This window comes from Dipodomys spectabilis, unplaced genomic scaffold (genome assembly GCF_019054845.1).
Source record: "Dipodomys spectabilis isolate Male_0828 unplaced genomic scaffold, ASM1905484v1 ptg000187l, whole genome shotgun sequence".
NCBI lineage: Eukaryota > Metazoa > Chordata > Mammalia > Rodentia > Heteromyidae > Dipodomys > Dipodomys spectabilis.
Genome location: NW_024870864.1, coordinates 1,885,298 through 1,901,703, shown reverse-complemented (window position 1 = coordinate 1,901,703; position 16,406 = coordinate 1,885,298). Strand labels below are relative to the sequence as shown.

Sequence of the window (16,406 nt, the reverse complement as noted above, 5' to 3'; positions counted from 1 at the left end):
CATCCCGGGCAGGATAGTCCATGAGACTTATCTCCAATAAACCATCAGAAAACCGGGAGTGGCACTGTGGCTCAAGTGGTAGAGTGGTTGCTTTGAGTTGAAGAGCTGAGGCACAGTGCCCAGGCCCAGAGTTCAAGCCCCATGAATGAACCCCGCCCCCCGCAAAAAAAAAAGATGTTCAATGGAAACATACCTGATACTAAATTTTTCTATTAAAATAATTTTTAATATGTAAAAGAAAAATGTTTGCTGAGTGTTAAACATATACATAATGCTTCTTAGATTTTATAAGCTGCTTTAAAATAGTCCTATCAGGGCCGAGAATGTGGCTTAGTGGTAGCTTAGTGCTCTGGGTTTGATTCCTCAGTACCACATAAACAGAAAAAGCCAGAGATGGCACTGTGATTCATTGGTAGAGTGCTAGCCTTGAGCAAAAGAAGCTCAGGGACAGTGCCCAGGCCCTGAGTTCAAGCCCCACAACCACCACCAACAATAACAAAAACAAAAATAAGCTTACCAGGGCAGAGTGTCACTCTGTAGTGGAACATTTGCCTAGATTATGCAAGGCCCTGGGTTCAGCCTTCAGCATTGCAAAAGCAAGAACAAACACATAGATAAAACACAAAACCCCAAAAAGAATTGTCATGCCAGCCCTAAGAATGTGTGTGACTACAACAGTGATCATTATTACAGCAGCTAATCAATCTCTGAGGTTAGTAATATCTTTTATTGCTTTATTCTCTATGAGAGTTTCACTATGTAGCTCAGGGTAGCTTTAAATTTGAGATCCTTCTTCCTCAGCCTCCCAAGTGCTAGGATTCCAGGTTTGTACCTGGCTTTCACAGTAGTCTTCGTTGTTGTTGTTGTTTATTTATTTTTGGCAGTACTGGAGTTTGAATTCAGGGCTTTGTGCTTTCTAGCCAGACATTCTACACTTGAGACATAACCTGAGCCCTTTTTGGTTATTTTTATTTATTTATTTTTGTCAGTCGTGGGGCTGAACTCTGGGCTTAGAGTGCTCGCCATGAGCCCTCTACCACTTGAGTCACAATGCCACTTCTGGCTTTTTCTACTAATGTGGTGCTGAGGAATCGAACCCAGGGCCTCATGCATTCAAGGCAAGCACTCTACCGCTGAGCCACCTTCCCAGCCCATGGTTATTATTACTGTTTATAGGGCTTTGCTTTTTGCCTGGGGCTAGCCTTGAACCACAACCTTTTTTCCTAAATACCTTAGATCACTGTGCAAATGACCATGCTTGACTTATTTGTTGAAATCTCACATTAACTTTTCACCCAAGCTGACTTCAAACCATGATTCTCTAGTTCTTGGCTTGCTAAGTAGCTGAGATTACAGGCAAGAGCCACCACTCCAGGCTCTTCTCATCAGTTTTTAATCCACACATTTATTTAATCATTTATTTAGACATTTCACAGGCTTATTGAACTATATGTGATATACATTATATTTGTTAATGTGTACAACCTGATGAGTTTTGAAGCATAAAGGTACTTATAACATCACAGTGAGGATAATGCACATACTTGTTATACCTAGAAGTTTCCTCTATGTTTCATAACCCCTACCTTGCTTCATAACACCTCCCACCCCAAATCCCTACAACCACTAATCTGGTTTCCATTACTGTATCATTTTTTATTCTCTATGCTATAGAGAATAGATTTTTATACTTAACGTTTTTTTCTCTTTTATACAATGGGCTCATTTCAGTGGTCACTGTTTGGAAGGAAAGGACTAGTTTCTTTCACTCAGCACAACTATTTTGAGATTCATGCATTTCATGGCATGTGTCAGTTGCACACTCCTTTTTACTGCTGAGTAGTAGTACACTGGGTATCTGTAACATATTTTGTATACTCATTTACCTGTTTGTTGATATCTGGTAATAGCTAGCTTTTGACTAAGTGGAACAAACATTTGCGCAAGTGTAGCCTTAGAATAGTGTGTTCAACATACCCTGCATTCTTAGGCTGGATGTTCAAACCTTCCTGTGGACATGTGTTAAGTGCTGCTTTTTGGTAAATACTTAGAAATGGAATGAATGGATTGCTGGACCCAAATGGAATATCAAAAACCAAAATTTAAAATCAAAACACAGTTTCTACTGAATGTATGTTGCTTTTGTTCCATCATAAAGTTGAAAAATTCTGAATTGAACTGTCATGATTTAGGGACCATCTTATAAAGTTTGGAATCTTTGGACCTCTTTGAATACTTCATGCAGGATTTTGTTTTTTTGTTTGTTTTTTGTGAGTCCTGGGGCTTGAACTCAGGCATAGGGACTGTCCTTGAGCTTTTTTGCTCAAGGCTAGAGCTCTACCACTTGAGCCACAGCTACACTTGTGGGGATTTTTTTGGATAGTTTTTATTAGAGATGAGATACTCACAGATTTTTTTCCTGCCTGGGCTAGTTTCAATTTGGATCTGTGATCCTCACATCTCAGCCTCCTGTGTAGATATGACTACAGACAAAAGTCATCAGTGCTCAGCTCATTTTTATTTTATTTTATTGTAAGGGTGGTGTCAGAGGGGTTACGGTTATATAAGTAAGGTAACGAGTACATTTCTTGTCGAATATTGTTACCCCCTCCTTTGTTTTCTCCCTCTTCCCTCCCCCCATTTCCCTTCCCTCAAGTTGTAAAGTTCATTTCCAACATGGTGTTTTGTGAGTATTGCTGTTGCATTGGTTCACCCTTCATCCTTTGTCTTACTATTTTGTTATTCCCCTTCATTTAAAAAAATTGACTTGCTGATTACTAAGAGATTTCATCCAAAATAGACAGGACGCCTCCTCTGTTATGAGGAGACAGCTCAGGTAATCAGCTGGCTGGATAGGCTGTTTTTCTCTGTGAAGTATTTGGAAAGTCTGCATAGCTCTACACATCTCATTTACCCAGAATCAGGAATGTGTGGCCCACAGGGAGACACAGCAGGACTGGTCTACAGGAAAAGCCAGTTTCCAGATGCTCTTTGTTTGGTTGGATATTGGCAACTATTTAAAATCTTATCACTGTTTATGGGAACAGGAAAATATGGTGCTCATGAACTAGTGTAGTGTGTGTGTGTGTGTGTGTGTGTGTGTGTGTGTGTTGGTCCAGTTCTGGGCTTGAACTTAGGACCTGGGCACAATCTATGAGTTTTTGTGTTGTTCAAGGCTCTACTACTTCTTAAGCCACAACTCCTGGCATTTTAGTGGTTAATTGGACTTTTTTGGACTTATGGACCTTTTTTGCCTGGGCTGGCTTCAAACATGATCCTCAGATCTCAGCCTCCTGAGTAGCTAGGTTTACAGGTGTGAACCACTGGCACCCAGATCTAGCACTGTTTTTAACTTTTTTTTTTTTTTTGGGGTCCGGTCGTGGAGCCTGAACTGTGGGCCTGGGCGCTGTTCCTCAGCCCTTCAGCTCAAGGCTAGCGCTGTACGACTTGAGCCATAGCGCCACTTCTGGCTTTTTTCTTTTTGCTGAGGAATAGAACCCAGGGCTTCAGGCATGCAAGGCAAGCGCTCTACCACTGAGCCACCTTCCCAGCCCCCTGTTTTTAACTTTTGGAGGAGGCAATTTGACATAATTCTCACATAGAAAGCACATCTACTTTTCATGCAGAACTTACATTCTGTCCTACAAAAACATTTACCTGGCATGAAGGGGTGTGTGTGTGTGTGTGTGTGTGTATGTGAGAGAGAAAGGGAAAGACAGACAGATACACAAACAGAGACAGAGACAGATACACAGAGAGACAGAGAGGGAGGAAGAGACAGAGACAGAAATATTTAGGTGTGATTATGTTTGAAATTTAAAAATTGGAAATTATTAAAATAACAAATATTTTAAAATTTAGGTAGATCTATATATACTATCATAGAGAATATGCAGGTTAAATTGAACAAAAGTGAAACATGAATTATATAAAAGTAATTTGACTATTAATTTTTTGTGTGGTGCTGAGAAGGGGACTCAAAGCCTTGTGCACACTAAACAAATGGTCTACCACTGAGCTAATTTTATCACTTCAAATTATATGCAGGTAAACAGTCATTCCTTAAGAAAGAGTTAGATTTACAAGTCACCAAGGCAACAATTTAACTTGTCAAAAATTACTCTTGAAATCTGGCACCAGTGGCTCACACCTGTAATCTTAGCTGCTCAGGAGGCTGAGATCTGAAGAGCAAGATTTGAAGCCAGCCTGGGCAGAAATCTGTGAAACTTCTATCTCCAATTAACCAGCAAAAGGCCAGAAATGAAGGTATGGCTCAAATGATAAAACACCTGCCTTGAGTGGAAAAACTTAAGGGATAGTGCCTAGGCCTTGAGTTCAAGCCTTAGTGCTGGCACAATATACACACACACAGACACAGAGAGAGATAGAGAAAGAGAGAGAGAGAAGTTCTTTAACTACCTATCAAGTAGACTAAAATAATTCTGTGTTTGTATATTTGTGTGTGCACAATAGGTAGCCACAACCCTTCATATGTATGCAAAACATACCATTTAAGGACCCATGCATGATCTGTTCAGGGATTTCTTACTTTCCTTTCTTCTTCTGAGCATCTGTATTTAAATTCAACATGGCGAAGTGTTCTGTGGTCCAGCTGGGCTGCAGGATCCTGGAGCAGTGAACATACCACACTGATGATGTCCATTGCCTCTGGGGACAGAGGCTCAGGGGAAGAGGGTAAGGGTATGAGGGGGTCCTGAAGCATCACAAAGGAGAAGGAAATATGACCTTTCCTACTCTGACCTTTTTCTCCCTTTTCTTTCTCTTCACGGGGAGCAGGACCTCCTCCTGGCAGCTGCCTATGTCTCTGATGCCCAGTACAACCGGAATGTTCCATTTGAAACATCCCCTCAGGCCATCAGGTAAAGTATGAGACCTTCTGTCCCCTAGAACTATCTGACTACCAGAACTTAGTATGCCTGATGGTGAACAAATTTGAATTCTGTACTTCGTGAAGGATGTAGGGTATGGCAAACAGACTTGGATAAAACAGAAATTGCAGAGCTGGAGATCAAATCCAGAGCCTCAAACATGCTAGGCAAGTTTTCAACTATTGAGCTGCACTTCCATGTCCAAAGTCAATGTTATTTTAAGTTATAAGAGCTTCAGAGATGAAGAGAGGCTAATAGAGTAATGAACAAAACTGGGATGCAACACTCAGATTTGTTTAATTCATGGAGTTTAATTTCTTCTTCCTTTTTTTTTTGGACTGGTGCCAAGGTTTGCACTCAGAACCTCACCTTTGCTCAGCTTGCTTGCTCAGCTGACACTCTTGCACCTGAACCACACTTCCAGTCCAGCTTTTTGCTGGTTACTATGGAGATGGTGTCTTCATGACTTTTCTACCTGGGCTGGCCTTGAACTGTGATCTCAGTTTGCTGAGTAACTAGGATTACAGGTGTGAGCTATTAGCACCAGGCTGGAATCCAGTTTTTTCCATCTCACTCTCTAAGCATTGAACCAAGCATTTGTCCTTGAATAAGAACAAAATGTTTCTTACCATCGGCTCCGTGTCAGATGTCCTCAAGGGCAGGAAATGCTGTCAGATGCTTCCAGGCAGGAGGGGGCGCTGTCCTCACTCCAGCAAGGGAACCAAGTAGTTGCCAGATATGTTCTGGGCCTGCCATCAGATGGGGTGGTGTACATTGGGTTAGGCGCCATGACACATAATGACAGATCACTGACAGACCAAAGGTTTCCTCTGCGTCAGTCACCAAAGTCCTCAAAGGAGTATTCTTTCATTTCTGCCAACTACTTGGTGAGAAGGCACCAATTCTCACCTAAGCTTATCCAGAAAGTGTTGTTTGAGATGTGATCACATTCTTGATTTTGTTTTCTGTTAGAATTTTTTAAATGAATGATGCCTCTCATCCCCAGAATTTAAAGGAGGTACGATGAGGCTAACTTCTTTATTTTACATACTATTTTTTTTAATATGTGTGTGTACTGATACTGGGGCTTGAACTCAGGTCATTGGTCCTGTCTCTGAGTTTTTGTGCTCAAGGATAGCACTGTACCACTTGAGTACAAGCTCTACTTAAACTTTTTTGGTGTTTCCATTGGAAATAAGAGTCTCATGGATTTTCCTGCGTGGACTGGCTTTGAACTACGATCCTCAGATCTGAGCCTCCTAAGTAGCTAGGATTGTCAGTACCATGAGGTACTGACACCCAGCTCATTAGTAATTTTTATTCACTGATTTTACTTTTTTGCAGTGTGGGGATGGAACGTAGAACCTTGAATATGCTAGGAAGACACACTGACACAACCTCCCCTCCCCGCAGCCCCTTAGTCTTGTAGAGAAAAACCTGAGTGCTGTTGAGCTCCTGACCCTCAGTAATAACCACTTTTATTTTCTTTCCTCTTCAGACTTTACTACTTTTATAACCACTGGACAATGAGAGCAGCCACATACTTCTTTATTTGTGTAGACCTTTCTCTTGCCCTGTTTGAGGAACCAGCTTTGTTCCCACTGCCATTCTTGGTAAGCATTACACATGATCTGGTTAACCACATCTGTGTAGAGAAGCTGAACCTCTTCCTAACTCTCCTTAAATTCCAACAAATAGGAATTTGGTTTTGGTTTTCTTGCTGGAGGTTGGAAGAATTCTGCTCACTTGTTAGCTGAAAATTCAGTTGTAAGGCATTTTAAGGGCAGTAGAAGTTTTGGGTCTTTGGAAAGGAAAAATCAGGTAGAGATGGTATAAAGGATGTTTTGAAATGTATATATTTAATGCCAAATAGTGTTATCTTATAATGTAATATTTGACATGCACTTGCCACATTTTTAGCTTTTTTCATAGTCAAAAACTATTAGAGTATTTATTTTGCTTAATAGTTGATCACAGGGGATTTTGAGTAACATAGAAAATGAACCAGCTAATCTAGCTGGATCAAAAAGATAAACTGAAGACAGTCATTGCTCTCTCTGTCTTAATGACTGTCAGTTGCTCAGCAATTACTGCCTATGGGTGCTGTAGTGTTTTCCAGTGTGTTCTCTACATTCTCCCTAACTTCATAGGTCTTCTGGGAGATGGGTACTCCTCCTACTTCCTTCCCCACCTTTTTTCTTTTTTTTTTTTTGCTGGTACTGGGTACTTGTGCTTTCTTGGTGTGCTTATTAAGCGGGTGCTTTATCAGTTGACCCATGGCTCCAGTCTGGCTTTCTGCTGGCTAATTAGAGATGGAGTCTCTTGGACTTGTCTGGCTTTGAACAGTGATCCTTTGGCTCAGCTTCCTGAGTAGCCAGGATTAGAGGTTTGAGCCACTAGTGCCTGGATTTATCATTCTTTTTTAAGCAGATGAGAAAGTTGAGTCTTAGAAGGGTTATCGGACTTGTCCAAGGGCTTCAAGCCAACTCTGTCTGATTTCAAGGCTATTACTTTTTAAAAAAGTCATTCTTCTTTTATGTTTCTTTTATCTACTGCTATGCAACACACAATCTTCAAACTGCAACACTGAGGACAGAGACTAGGAAATGAGGGGCTATGGAGCCATCTTCAGCTGTAGTAAGCTAAGAAAAATGTTATAAAGAGAATTCATGAGCAGATTCCATCAGCAATGGCTTCTCCTTTTAAGAAGACAAACATGATACCAATTGCCCAGCTTAAAAGTATGAGTCTTAAACCAGAGCTTACTGAAGAGCAAAAACAGAAAATCCAGGAGGCCTTTGGTCTCCTTGATGCCAATGGCACAAGGACCATCCATGTTAAAGAACTAAGGTGGCAATGAGAGACCTTAATTTTGAACCCAGGAAAGAAGAAATCAAGAAAATGATAAGTGAAATTGATAAGGAAAGGACAGAAAAAAATGACCTTCTATGACTTCTTGGCTGTGATAACTAAGAAAGTGACTGAGAAAGACAACAAAGAAGAAATGCTGAATGCTTTCAAGGTGTTTGATGATGATGAAACTGGGAAGATACCGTTCAAAAGTCTGAAGTGGGTAGCCAAGGATGTGGTGAAAACCTGACTGGCAAGGAGCTGTAGGAAATGATTGATGAAGCTGGTTGGGATGGAGACAGAGAGGTCAATGAGCGAGATTTCCTGTGCATTATGAAAAAGACTAGCCTCTATCAAGACCAGTGTCTTCTTTTCTACCAAAAGCATGTGTGCCTGCCGTTGTGTGAAATCTAGCTTTTGATGACCTAATTCCTCCTCCCTCAGACTTCACAACTTTAGCCATGGCCTTAAATCTCTTTTAGCCTTTTGAAAATACTCTGATATTAAGGTTCTTTGTAAAATGACTGATGATTTTTAAAAGCAGATAGAAAAAACATTCAAGTGGAGAAAGGGTCTTAAAGTTTGATCACTTACCATTTCTCCTGTATTGTGTTACTCTTGTTATGCCTTTCCACACAGATGCAGCCACAGAATACCTTAGACAAGCACATATGCCATGCTGCCCCAAGCAGTGGTCATTCTGTAGTGATTCTGGTTTTTAATTGATACCTCAGTGAAGTTTTGTCTTTTTGTTGTTGTTGCTGTTGTTGTTGTTTTTTACCCTGTCATGGGGCCTGAACTCTGGGCCTGGGCATTGTTCCTCAGCTCTTCAGCTCAAGGCTAGCGCTCTACCACTTGAGCCACAGCATCACGTCTGGCTTTTTTCTTTTTGCTTATGTGGTGCTGAGGAATCGAACCCAGGGCCTCATGCATGCAAGGCAAGCACTCTACCACTGAGCTACCTTCCCAGCCCCAAGTTTTGGCTTTTATAAGACTCAGTGAATTTTTTTTTATTGTGAAAATACTGTACAGAGGAGTTACAATTACATGGGCAAGATAATGAGTACATTTCTTATCAAGCATTGTAGCCTCCTCCTTTGTTTCCCCTTCCCATCCCTTCCCATCCTCCCCCCCTCCCTCACCCAATCCTCCTCCCCACCCCCCTCCAAAGTTGTAAAGTTCGTTTTCTACATAACGACTTGTACATCTCATGGTTGCAATGGGTCCACCTGTATCCCTATTTAAATGATTTGTTTTATCCCTTCCCCTCCACAAATTATACCGACATCAAATGCAGTGAAAGCAGGGGTTATACCATGGGGGAGGGACAAACAAAGCAACAACAAAAAAAATCTTATAAATGTGTTAGAAACAATCGTATGAAAGAAAAAAAATTTGAATACATATCTTAGCGTTCATTTCCCTAACATCAACTTATCTGACCTTTTCTGCTTGACTCAGACATATACTAGTTATTGCAAATAAGGGAGACCATGAGACCTATGTTTCTTTGGGCCTGGCTTACTTCACTTAATATAATTTTTTCCAAGTCTTTCCATTTCCTAACAAATGGGGCAATGTCATTCTTTCTGATGGAGGCATAGAATTCCATTGTGTATATATACCACATTTTCTTGATCCATTCATCTACTGAGGGGCATCTGGGTTGGTTCCATATCTTAGCTATGGTAAATAATGCTGCAATAAACATGTTGGTGCTGGTAGCTTTAGTGTGTCTTGTTTGTGAACATTTGGGTAAATGCCCCGAAGTGGGATTGCTGAGTCATAGGGGAGCTCTATGTGGAGTCTTTTGAGGAAGCTCCATACTGCTTTCCAAAGTGGTTGAACAAGTTTACACTCCCACCAACAATGCAGTAAGGTTCCCTTCTGTCCACATCCCCTGCAGCATCTGTTGTTATTAGAGTTCTTGCTTATAGCCATTTTACCTGGGGTGAGGTGGTATCTCAATGTTGTTTTGATTTGCATATCTTTTATGGCTAGGGAGGTCGAGCATTTCTTCATGTGTCTATTGGCCATCCTTCTTTCCTCTTCAGAGAAGTTTCTCTTTAAATCTTTAGCCCACTTATTTATTGGGCAGTTGTTTCTTTGAAGATTTGTTGTTGGGGGATTTAAATTTTTGAGTTCCAGGTATATTTTAGATATGAGACCCTTGTCCGTTGTATGGCTAGTGAAGATCTTCTCCCAATCTGTAGGCTTTCTATTGATCTTGCTAGCTATGTCCTTTGCCATGCTGAAGCTCTGCAATTTCATGCAATCTCATTTGTCCAATCTTTCTTTGATTTGTTGTGTTTCTGGGTCTCTATGAAGAAATATTCAGCCTGTGCCAACAAGACCTAGGGTTTCTCCTATTCCATCCTGTAATGCTTTCAGTGTCTGCTTTGACTCCGAGGTCTTTGATCCATTTGGAGTTGATTCTGGTGCAGGGTGATATATAAGGATCTAGCTTTAGTTTTCTACAAGTAGTTAACCAATTTTGCCAGCACCATTTACTGAAGAGACTGTCTTTCTTCCATTCTATTTTTTTAGCTCCCTTATAGAAGATTAGATGGCTATAGGTCTGTAGGTTCATTTCTAGGTTTTCAATTCTATTCCATTGGTCCTGAGGTCTGTTCTTGTGCCAGTACCAAGATGTTTTGATTACTGTGGCTTTGTAGTAGAATTTGAAATTTGGTATTGATATTCCTCCAGCACTGTTCTTTCTGTTGAGGATTGTTTTTGCTATTTGGGGTCTTTTATGATTCTATATAAATTTTTGGATTATCTCTTCTATTTCCTTGGAGAATGAGGTTGGAAAATTGATATCACACTGAATTTGTAGATAGCCTTGAGAAGTATTGCCATTTTCACGATGTTGATCTTTCCAATCCAGGAACCATGGGAGTTTTTGCCACTTTCTAAGTTCTGTTTTGATTTCCTTTTTCAAGTTTTTAAAGTGTTCATCATAGAGGTCCTTAACTTCTTTGGTTAATTCCTAGGTATTTTATTTTTTATGGGGCTATTACAAATGGAGTTGCTTTCCTAATTTGAGCCACACTTTTCTCATTGTTGGCATACAGAAAAGCCATTGATTTTTGAGGGTTAATTTTATGCCTTGCTACTTTGCCAAAGTTTTGAATCAGCTTGAGTAATTTGGGAGTGCAGTTTGTGGGATTCTTTAAATACAAGATCACGTCATCTGCAAAGAGGGAGAGTTTTACTTCTTCTTTCCTTATTTGGATCCCTTTTATGTTTCATCTTGTCTTATTGCTGTAGCTAGATTGAAGAGAAGTAGAGAGTGGACATCCTTGTTTTGTTCCTGAGTTAAGAGGAAATGGCTTTAGTTTTTCACCATTGAGTATAATGCTGGCTGTAGGTTTGTCATATACAGCCTTTATTGTATTGAGGAATGTTCCATGGATTCCTAATTTTTCCAGAATCTTCATCATAAAGGGATGTTGGATCTTGTCAAATGCTTTTTCTGCATCTATTGAGATAATTACGTGGTTCTTATCCTTGCTCCTGTTGATGTGATGATTTATATTAATTGATTTGCATATATTGAACCAGATTTGCATCCCTGAAATGAATCCTATTTGATCGTGGTGTATGATTTTTTGGATGAATTGTTGAAGTCGATTGGCCAAAATTTTGTTAAGAAGTTTATCATCAATGTTCAGCAAAAAATGTGTCTATAGTTCTCTTTCTTTGATGAGTCCCTGCCTGCTTATGGGATGAGGATTATGATGGCTTCACAGAATGAGTTCGGTAGTGAACTTTCTCTTTCAATTTCATTGAAGAGTTGGAGGAGTATTGGTGTGAGCTCTGCTTTGAAGGCCTTGTAGAATTCCGCTGTAAAACCATCTGGTCTTGGGCTTTTCTTAGCTGGGAGGTCTCTTATTGCTCTTTCTATTTCAATGCTTGATATGGGCCCATTAAGATGGTTTAACTCATCTTAGTTTAGTTTCAGCATGTCAATATTTGCTAGGAAAAGGTCCATTTCTGTCAAGTTCTCAAACTTATTAGCATAAAGTTTTGAGAAGTATTCCCTTATAATGTTCTGAATCTTGGTTGTTTCTGTGGTGATGTTTCCATTCTCATCTCTGAGTTTATTTGTTTGAGTGTGTTCTCTTCTTTTTCTGATAAAATTTTCTAGGGTCTGTCAATTTTGTTAATTTTTTCGAAGAACCAAGTCTTTGTTTTGTTGATTCTTTCTATGATTTTTATTCTAATTCATTTAATTCAGATTTAATTTTAATTATTTCTTTCTTTCTACTGAATTGGAGTTTAGCTTGCTGCTCTTTTTCAAGGAGGCTCAGATGTTTCATTACATTGTTGGTTTCAGATCTCTCAAATTTGTTGATGTAGGAACTCAGAGCTATAAACTTGTCCCTGAGTACTGCCTTTGCTGTGTCCCAGAGGAGCTGGTAATTTGTGTGTTCATTTTTGTTGAATATCATGAGCATTTGAATTTCTTTTCTAATCTCTTCCATGACCCACTCGGGATTCAGCAGTGTGTTGTTCAGCCTCCATGTGTTACAGGACTTTCTTTGGTGGCTTTTGGTGTTGAGTTCTAATTTTATTCCCTTGTGGTCTGAGAGAATGCAAGGTATAACTTCAGGGTTTGTGAATTTGGACAAGTTTGGTTTGTGGCCTAACATGTGGTCTATTTTGGAAAATGTTCCATGTGCTGCTGAGAAAAACGTGTATTCTGATGCTGCTGGGTGAAATATTCGGTAGATGTCTGTTAAATCTAGTTGATCTATGCAGTAGTTTAGGTCTGTGGTTTCTCTGTTGAGTTTTTGCTGAGTTGATCTATCTAGTGGGGAAAGTGGTGTGTTAAAGTCCCCAACAATTAATGTCTTTGGATCTATGTGGGATTTAAGGGAAAGTAGTGTTTCTTGGATAAATTTGGGTGCTACGTTGTTTGGTGAATAGATATTTAGAATTGTAATATCCTCCTGAAGGAGAGATCCCTTAATCAGTATGTATCGACCTTCTTTATCTCTTCTCACTAATTTTAATTTAAAGTCTATTTTATCTGATATTAGGATTGCAACTCCTGCCTGTTTATGGGAGCCATTTGCTTGGTAGATTTTGTTCCAGCCTTTCACATTGAAAATGTATTTTTTGGGGGGCAAGATGTAACTCCTGAAGGCAGCAGGTAGAAGAATCTTGCTTTTTAATCCAACTAGACAGTCTATGTCGCTTAATTGGAGAGTTAAGTCTGTTAATGTTGAGAGATAGAACTGAGAGGTATTTGAGGGTTCCTGCCATTTTATCCATCTTCTTGGGGGTTGCAACAACTGGGTTCTGCCTATGGTTCTTGGATTTTCAGTTTGGGTGTGGTTCTTGGCCTTTACTGTGGTCTTGTTGGTTTTCTTTTTTTTTGGGGGGGGGGGTCCATTCCTGGGGCCTGAACTCTGGGCCTGGGCGCTGTCCCTCAGCTCTTCAGCTCAAGGCTAGTGCTCTACCACTTGAGCCACAGCACCACTTCCGGCTTTTTTCTTTTTGCTTATGTGGTGCTGAGGAATTGAACCCAGGGCCTCAGGCATGCAAGGCAAGCGCTCTACCACTGAGCCACCTTCCTAGCCCATCTTGTTGGTTTTCTATGTGTAGGACATCTTTAAGAATCTTTTGTAGGGCTGGTTTGGTGGAGATATATTATTTCAATTTTTCTTTGCTATGGAAGGTTTTTATTTGACCTTTGCTTATGAAGGAGAGTTTAGCTGGGTACAGTATTCTTGGTTGATAGTTGTTTGTCTTTAGGGCATGGCATACATCATTCCAGGCTCTTCTTGCTTTGATTGTCTCTGCTGAGAAATCTGAGGTGATTCTAATTGGTTTCCCTTTATAGGTGATTGATCTTTTCTCCTTGACAGCTTTAAGGATCTTTTCCTTGGTCTGAATTGATCCTGTGCGGTTTATAATGTGATGGTGGGATGTCCTGTTGTGGTCTGGTCTATTTGGAGTTCTAAAAGCGTCTTGTATCTGAATAGGCCTATCTTTTTGCATGTTTGGGAAGGTCTCTGCTAGGATCCTGTTAACCAAATTTCCTAGACCATTAACTTCTATCTCTAGGTGCTCCTCTACACCCATTATCCTTAGATTAGGCCTTCTGATGGTGTCTTCCAAGTGTTGAATAGATCTATCATATTTCTTGGATTTGTCTTGGATGGTTATTTGTTCTTTATCTATAATATCTAGGCTGTCTTCAATCCCTGAGATTCAATCTTCTGCATGGTCTAACCTACTATCATGAGTTTCTACTTTGTTTTTTATTTCTTTACCTTTTAGTTGGTTGGCTTTGGTGGCTTCAAATTCTTTGTTGGAGCTTTGTTTTAGATCTTGTATGAACTTCTTTACTTCCTTAATTTGGTGTTCAGTGTTTATTCTCAAATCACTTAGTTGATTGGTTATGGTTTCCTTGGACTCCCATTTCTTCTGTTAGGTTCCATTCAGCATTTCCTTTATGGTCTCCCTGACTTCTTTCAGCTCTCTGTTTATGGATTCCATGAATGCCTTTAGTGATCTTTGTCTATTCTCATCCTGCTCTCTCAATTCCTGTATTACTGTTTGATTAGCTTCCTCACGTTCACACAATTCCTGTAGTTCTCTTTGTCTGTTCTCAGCCAGCTCCGCAATTCCTGTCTATCTCTTTGACTGATCTCAGCCTGCTCATGCCATTCCTTTATTTCTCTTTGAGTGTTCTCAACCTGCTCACACAATTCCCATACCAATCTTTGAGTAGCTTCCTCATGCTCATGATATTCCTGTATTGACCTTTGGTTTGCCTCCTCTCTCTCCCTATCATGCTCACACAGAGTCCTTTGCAGGTTTTCAATCTTTTCATTTACCATGTTTACTAGTAGTGTTTGTAGAGCTTTTTGGGAACTCTCCTCTGGATTATTCATGAATCTGTTCTGTCCCCTGATTATCATGAGTGGGAGTTGAGATACCCAGACTTGCCATTTTTCTTGTGTTTTTCCAGCTTGCTCTGCCCATTTGGGATGAAAGTAACACCAGTTTTGTGCTAGAACACTATCTTAAGGCAAGCATCAACCAAAGTCTGTAGTTGTACAGTCAAAAGTCTGCAGATACAATCTAGTTCAACAGATATATCTATTCAGCATCAAACAACTATGTGTTAATGGACTACGAACCATAAAGAAGAATTTGGCAAACCAGAAATTATTAGGTTTAGGGAGAGATATGGGTAAAAATAGGAATAGAGAGATGTGGAAAGGCAGAGGGAGAGTTAACTAAGTCCTAATCTCAAAGCGGGAAATAGGTTGGATAGAATGATAGTAGAGAGATAGAAAAAAAAGAAGAAAGAGAAAGAAAAAAGAAAGACAAGAAAAAATAGAAAAACAAAAATTAAAAATTAAAAAGTGAAACAATTAAAAATTATGCAAATTAAAAACGTAATATTCAGAGAAGAATGGGGATAGGATAAGAGAAGGGGAGGGCTTAAAAGGAGACATGAAAAACTTAAAAATGCTTAAAATACTATATAGGTATCAAGAGGTAGTACTGCTATTAAGGAATTCAAGTCTAAGAGGCTTTGAATTGAGTAATAAATTTCTGGATTACGTGTGTACACAATGGGGGATAAGGTCTAATAATCGACTACGGGCATATCTGAGGATGAGCAGAACAGCAATTAAGTCATGCAAAGAAGAACGAAAAGAGAAGAAAAAGTGAAAAGAATGAGAAAGAGAAAAGAAAAGATCAAAAGGTCAGTAGAGCTAAAAAAAAAAAAGAAAAAAAAAGCACACACACGTACCTCTAAAATAAAAATTATAAGAGGAAGAAAAAAAATTAATAGAAAACAATTTTTTTAAAAAGTTAAAAATTAAAACTTAAAAAAAGTTTTAGGATTTTTTTTTTATAAAAGCTACAAAAAAATTTCTTTGATTTTTTTTTTTTTTTTTTGGAAGGGATGGGAAGATCCTATATCTCCCTTGTGTCTGTAACCAGTCTTTCGTTGGAGTCTCTAGTCTGCTTGTGGTGTTTGATTTTCCTGTGGCTTGATTGGTTTCTTAAGTCAGTTTGTTTGAGCAGGCAGAAAAATGGTCTCTTTTACATAGGATTTTGTGATCCTCCTCCCAGGCTAGTTCAATGGGAGGGCGATCTGCTTTGAGTATCACAAAAAATGGAGATGGCTGTTTCTTCTAGTTTGGAGATGCTGAGATGAGGCTAGGTTCTGGGTAGAATTGAGGCCTTTCAGCAAACAGTAGCTTTTTCCTGAAGGGCTAGCTTCTGAGACACTCACAGAGCTCAGGCTGGAGCCATTCTCAGGGTTTATGTTTACTGAATTTCAATTGATTGTCAAGGCTGCTGTAGGGAGGGGTAGCCACTGGCTCTGTTTACCCAGTGAAGAAAGCCACTCCTGGGGCTGGCAGATCTGCTAAATGACTTTTGTTTTCTTCCAAGGCCTGAGTTGGGGCTAGCTGCTCAGCCAGGCTTTAGTCAGTATCAAAGATGGAGATCTCCAGTACTGGGGAGGGGGGGGGGGGGGGGGGAGAAGGGTGGCCTTCCTTCCTCTGCTCCCTGAGAAGGAGTGAGGATGTCAGGCTTCTACTAATGCCGGAGTCTTGGTTCCTCAGTTGTCTCTGGTCTGCAATCTGCAGGATGAAGATGTCTGCTCCTTGTCAGTTCTTGCTGGTG

General features: G+C 39.9%; 1 protein-coding gene and 1 pseudogene across 1 annotated transcript in view; both read left to right on the top strand.

Annotated features, from left to right (window-relative positions):
* The window catches only part of LOC122121374 (two pore calcium channel protein 1-like), a 57,343-nt gene that overhangs the window by 8,449 nt on the left and 32,488 nt on the right, over positions 1-16,406 (top strand). The window contains exons 2-3 of the mRNA XM_042695554.1: positions 4,798-4,880; positions 6,388-6,502. Of these exons, the coding sequence (XP_042551488.1) occupies positions 4,798-4,880; positions 6,388-6,502 (198 nt within the window). The remainder of the gene's footprint in view (positions 1-4,797; positions 4,881-6,387; positions 6,503-16,406) is intronic.
* On the top strand, positions 7,569-8,153 carry LOC122121357 (annotated as a pseudogene).